The sequence below is a fragment of the Merops nubicus genome, unplaced genomic scaffold, assembly GCF_000691845.1.
Source record: "Merops nubicus isolate BGI_N331 unplaced genomic scaffold, ASM69184v1 scaffold12181, whole genome shotgun sequence".
In the NCBI taxonomy this organism is placed as follows: domain Eukaryota; kingdom Metazoa; phylum Chordata; class Aves; order Coraciiformes; family Meropidae; genus Merops; species Merops nubicus.
Window position 1 is genome coordinate 19,414 of NW_008587640.1, and position 5,632 is coordinate 25,045.

The following is a 5,632-nucleotide window of genomic DNA, read 5'->3' on the forward strand; positions in this document are numbered from 1 at the left end:
GAGCACTTCCTGCAGAGGTGAGAGCAGCTGACCTGGCCCCTCCCACCTCCACCCGCCCTCCCACCAGCGCTGCGGAGCAAGGGGGGCTTAAATGTCAGGTCCCAGCCGTGGGGGTGTCAGCAGACACTCGTCTGTGTCAAAGAAATCCTTCGTGTGTCTTCTGCCTGGAGCCGTTTCCATCCCCTTTGGCATCTCCTTGAATAAAGCAGGAGGAATCTGGAGGGGGGAGTTTCAGGAAGGAGCTGCTGAAACATCAAGTCTTTTGTGTTGATGTCTTGCTGCTCTTTCAGGTATAAATCCCTCTGTCCAGCTACCTGGCCACACTGGCACGGGCCAGCAGCTGAGGGGGTGGAGAGGCTCATCAAGCACCTTGGTTACAAGCCTGAGGAGTACAAGCTAGGAAGGTAAATCTTATTTCTTTGGCTGTGATCTCGTGGCTTGCCATACTTCATCCTCTGTCCTGTCTGTGACTGTGAGCCACCAAGTGGCCCTTCCTGGAGAGCTGCAAGATGTGGTGGTGTGAACTTTAGTTGGCTCGTGTGAATGGGACAGACCTGCCTGGGTCTGCCAACCTGACAACTTCTGTTTAGTGATTTGTTTAAAAGGGCCAAAGTGACCTCACTCCAAAGATATACAACACACAGGAACAAGGGGTGATAAAAACCCCAGATGTATAGATTTTGTCTTTATTTTCACCTTCCTTTTTTTCCTGGAAACTCGAATCCAGCTGAGTTTCATCCATCTCTGGGTTAGGGGAGATGGGCTGCCTTGCTTGCTTCAACAGCCAGGGGCAACTTGCCTGTCTTAGGCTTGGATTTTTCTCTCAACTGCCTTTTGCAGCCACTCCTGAACCACAACCTTGTCCTTTCTGCTAACATGTGGGGCAAGGCAGGGCTCTCTAATGTCACCTTCAGCCTATGGCTCTCAGAATCCATAAATTAAAGTCTAGGACAGCAGCTAAAATAAGAAAAGCTGTTTTCACAGAGTTTCAGCTGCTTTTCCTGAGCTCCACAGCTCCTGGGAAACTTGCAGAGATCCCAGCACTGAGAATTACAAGTTGTGTAAAGGCAGAGGTGTCCACACTGCACTGGTGTCTTGCTTCCCTCTCCCTCCACCCTTTGCCAAGCCCTCTGCACCCTTTCAGGATGTGCCAGCTAGACACTGAATAGTGCTTATGGAAGGAGATGTAAGTTGTCAGCATTGCAGCTAGCTGGAGGACTCTGAGCTTCATTAGGGCAGCTGAAATGATATAAATAATGTTGTTTGTGGTCTCTTTTTCAGAACCAAAATATTCATTCGCTTCCCAAAGACTCTGTTTGCTACTGAAGATGCATTTGAATTCAGGAAGCACCTGCTAGGTATGGTCCCAGTTGCCTTCATCTGTACAGGGACTAAGAAACAGACCCTGGGCAAACTGTGTTTCTGGGCTCCAGGGTGGTGCAGCAGATGCACCATGGTGAGGGCTGAGCCCCCTGCTCTGCATGGCTCTGGAGTGACCAGGGAAAACTTAGTCATCTTTTTGCAGGGTGGGGAAAAACCACCAGCTACACTGACTGAGTTCTAGGTACATAACTCCTTTAGGGCTCCTGAGTCCTGCCAATAACTTGGTCCATGTCTAGGTGCACTGGAGCACCTTCCCCTGGGGCTGGGATATCACTTATCTCCAGGATTACCTGTTGGCACCTGCTTGAAAAGCACCAATGCTGCCTAGAGGCAGGGGTGCCCATGCAGGCTTCATCTGGTCCTGTTGGAGCTGTGGCACCTTCACTCCTTGGTGACTCTGCAGCCCCTCAAGTGGTGCCTGGTGGCTGAGAGCAAACTCCTCAGTGCTGTGACCCTCTAGATATTAGCAATGCTTCTGCTTTTTTTTTGCCAGTTTCAAGACTACAGGCCAAATATAAAGGATGCCTTGGGAAAAGAGAGTACAAGAAGAAGAGAGAAGCAGGTATGGGCTCTGGAGCTGAGGGTTCTGTTCTTAGGGCTGTGCTCTCCAGAAGGGGTTGTAGCTTGGGGAGGTCACGAGTCCACGTTGCTGGAGACAGCACTCACAGCTTCTCTGCTGGGCTCAGATGCAGGTGACAGCTGCCTGAGGATCACTCAGAGGTCTGCTTAGCTCCTCACACCATGTGCTGCTCCTGGTGTCACCAGGACATGGGCTGTGGGAGCAGCTCTGTGCAGCAGCAGCCTCTGCTGTGCAGGTGGGGATGTGCTGGGGGTACTGAGGGAAAGGCTGGTGACCTGCTGGGAAAACAAACCTCTTATCACAGTGGACAGGCTGGTAAAGAATGCTGCAGGTGAGCTGCTTGCTGGGCACAGGACATCGCTGCCTTGATGTTGAGTCCTGCAGTGCAGGTAGATCAGTTATTACAGAGAAGAGGGTGTTCTAAACTTCTTCTCCTAGAGATCAGCTGATGGGAATGGCTGCAGAAGAGCCAGTTATAACTTGTGTGAAAGGCTAATATGGCACAGGAGCTCTGATACTAACACAAGGCCCTGCTTAATTCTTGCAGCTATCAAGCTGGAGGCCTGTTGGCGAGGAGTGCTGGCAAGGAAGGAGGCCAAGAAGAGGACGTGGGCAGTTCAGAAAATCAGGAAGTAACTATCAGTCCATGGTGGTCGTGGGGAGGGTTGTGGGTTGTGGGTCACAGCCTGGTGATGGTCTCTGGACGATGAGTGCAGAGTGCTGACAGTACAAGTGAGTCAAAACCATCTGCTTCACACCCATTTCTAAGCTGTTGTAGCTAGGAGCACAGTTGCCAGATGGAGTTGATCAGAAATGCCTGTCACCACTTCAGGAACACCCTGATTTGCACCAGTTTCTGTGGCTCTGCTAGCTTAGAATGGTACAAGGGATCTCCAAACCAATCCTTTGGATGTCTATCTGTGCTCTTCACTCCCTTAAAACCAGCTCCTGAATGCTGCTTCAGAAGCAGAGCTGACCTTCCTTCCTTAACTCCAAAGCACTGCCTTTTGGCCAACAAAACTTGGAGGGGGGGGACCTGTTAGCCTGTTGTGTGTCAGCCTCCTGGGACTTGCCTTTTGTCTCTGGTTGCTGAAGGTAAGATGTGAGTTCTGGTTTTGGGATGTCCTGTAGGTTCATAAACGGCTTCATCAACCGGAAGAAACCCCTTTGCCCAGAGAACGTGGAGTTTGTCAGGCTGGTGCAGTACAACTACCTGATGAAGCTCAGGGACCACATTCCCAAAAATGTCTTGGACAAGAGCTGGCTCCAACCTCCTTCCATCCTAGAAGAGGTGAGAGTTGCTGTGGGCTCGGGGAGAGGTGAGGGAGGGTTCTGATCTGTGGCCACCTGCATGCACGCTCCCTGTGGGGAAAGAGCAGTGGTCCTCTGCTGGTCTGTCCCTCTTCAGGCATGGGGATAGAGCCTCTGGAAGATCTTGAGATCCTCAGATTTGGAGGAGCATGGAGCTGGAGGAACAGTGCTGCTTTTTCTTTCCAAGGGAAGGGAGAGAGAGCTCTGGGCTTTTGCTTTAAGCCATAGGAAGGAAGATGCAGCGACAGGATAGTGAGCTCACGAGCCTCATTAAAGACAAAATGAATCCCAGGATGTTTTAAGGTTGCAGCACAACCTTAAAATAGAGATAGAGATAGACCTGTAGCCTTTCATCTTCTGTGGGCTTTGGCAGGACAAGTAGCCTCGGGGTGTCAACTGGACAAACTCTCCTCATTAAAGACAAAATGAATCCCAGGATGTTTTAAGGTTGCAGCACAGATAGACCTGTAGCCTTTCATCTTCTGTGGGCTTTGGCAGGACAAGTAGCCTCGGGGTGTCAACTGGACAAACTCTAATTGCTCCCAGCAGAACTCTCTCATGTAGAAACAGCCCTTGGGGTTTGTTATGGGCCCTTGGATCCTGCCCATAGCCTGGGTCTGGAGCAGGTCCCCACACCACCGTGGCTGGGTGTTGACCCTCCTCTGGTAGCAAAGCTCTTCAGTAGGTGGGTCTGCAGGCTGAGGGAGCTCACAGGGAGTTGTGGCTAGGGGGTAAAACCAGCTTGCAGCAGGCATGTCTTTGTTGAGGCTGCTGTGGGAGCTGCAGCACAATTTCACTGAGCTTTTTGGTGTTTTTTTTTTTAATATAGACATCTGAGATGCTGCAGAAAATCTGCATGAGGAACCTAGTAAGGAAATACTGCCGAGGTGTCACTGCTGAGAGGAAAGTGCAGGTAACCAGTGTGTGGCATGCAAATGTGGGGGTTAAAACAGGGTGCCCATAGGAGACCTGCTCTCTGTGAATGGTCTGAAAGGCAGAGTGCACCTTCTGACACACCACTGCTCCTCTGGCTGAGCCAACCTTCCTCAGCCTGGGCTCGGGTGTTTGTGTCCCCTGCAGTGGACAGTGCAGTTCTACAGACACAGGGCTCTTCATTTCACAGGATTAAAAGTGCACTTATTGGAATTAGAAAAGATCCATAAATAAGAAAAAATCTGTAGGACTGTTTAGTTCCTGCTGCCTTTATTTGGTGTAATACAGGAGTCACCTCAAGGTGTTGGAAGAGCTGCCTGGGTGGGGGGGTGGTGCTGTGAGGTGCCCCTGTTGCCCCTCCTGGTGTTCCTGCTGGGCAGGGTCAAGGCTGCTCCTTCTCAACACAGCTACAGCAGAAAGCAGTGGCAAGTGCTGTTTTCAGAGGGAAGAAGGAGGGCTACCTGCAGAGCATAAACCAGCCTTTCCTGGACACCAGGCTGAGTGAGTACACCCCAAACCCCTGGGTCCTCACCCACATGCTCCTTGCTCAGCAGAATCTGGTGGACAAGACAGCTTTGGGTTCCAGGAGGATCTCCTGTCTGACAGAGGCAGCAGCACCTGCTGTTTGGGCCCCACTGTTTGAATTCCCTTGTCCTGTCATGTCTAGTGGAGAGCAGTCTGACAGATGTCCTCACACTGGGGGCACCTGGAATCCCCCTTGGGACACAGAGCCATAAACCCCCATGAAGCCCCCCTGGAGGACACCCTCAGTATGCTGGGTGGAGCTGGGGCCTGGCTGGGGGTGCTGCAGCACAGCAGTGGGGTCCAGCCCGGGCTGGAGCTGCTGGGAAGGAGGGATGTGGGTCCTGGGGGTCCATGCAGCTGGTGTTGAGCACATCAAAGGTGTGAGAAAGAAGCTCTAGCAGTATGTTGGCAGGGTGAGGGGGCTGGGGGCTGGGTAGGTGTGGGTGAAATGCTGGGGTTGTTAGTGGAAGCTCCCAGAGAGCTTCAGCTGGGGTGTTGTGGAGGACAAATGCTCTGGGTGGGTGACTTGTCAGACAGGAAAAGTCACTGAAATGGGTTTAGGAGTAGCAAGTGAACATCCTCAGTTCAGGAGGGAGTGTGCCAAAGGGACAGCACTGCTGGGGTGAAGGCAGTGCAGCACTCTGGCCCTGTGCTGGTGGGAGGGGTGCCTGCCTGTTGCCTACACTCAGTTTATCTTTCTGCTTTGCTTCTCAGAAGAGAATGATATAAACCCCAAAGTACTGCAGCTCATCCACGGTGAGAAGATCAAGGTAAGGGAAGGAGAGCTGGAGCTCAGCAGCCCTCAAAACAGGTTCACTGGGGTCCTGGAGCTGGTTGGTGCTGCAGACTGGGTGACCTGTGATGCCTTGAGGCTGTCTTGCAGCCATACCTGTGTGGCAG

General features: G+C 52.0%; 1 protein-coding gene across 1 annotated transcript in view; it reads left to right on the forward strand.

Moving 5' to 3' along the window:
• Positions 1-5,632, forward strand: part of MYO1H (myosin IH) — a gene marked incomplete at its 3' end in the record, with an annotated part of 19,931 nt that overhangs the window by 11,439 nt on the left and 2,860 nt on the right. The window contains exons 18-26 of the mRNA XM_008948997.1: positions 1-17; positions 291-404; positions 1,282-1,358; positions 1,877-1,945; positions 2,511-2,595; positions 3,095-3,254; positions 4,104-4,187; positions 4,615-4,708; positions 5,447-5,502. The exon at positions 1-17 is cut by the window's left edge and continues 125 nt beyond it. Coding sequence (XP_008947245.1) covers positions 1-17; positions 291-404; positions 1,282-1,358; positions 1,877-1,945; positions 2,511-2,595; positions 3,095-3,254; positions 4,104-4,187; positions 4,615-4,708; positions 5,447-5,502 — 756 coding nt within the window. The remainder of the gene's footprint in view (positions 18-290; positions 405-1,281; positions 1,359-1,876; positions 1,946-2,510; positions 2,596-3,094; positions 3,255-4,103; positions 4,188-4,614; positions 4,709-5,446; positions 5,503-5,632) is intronic.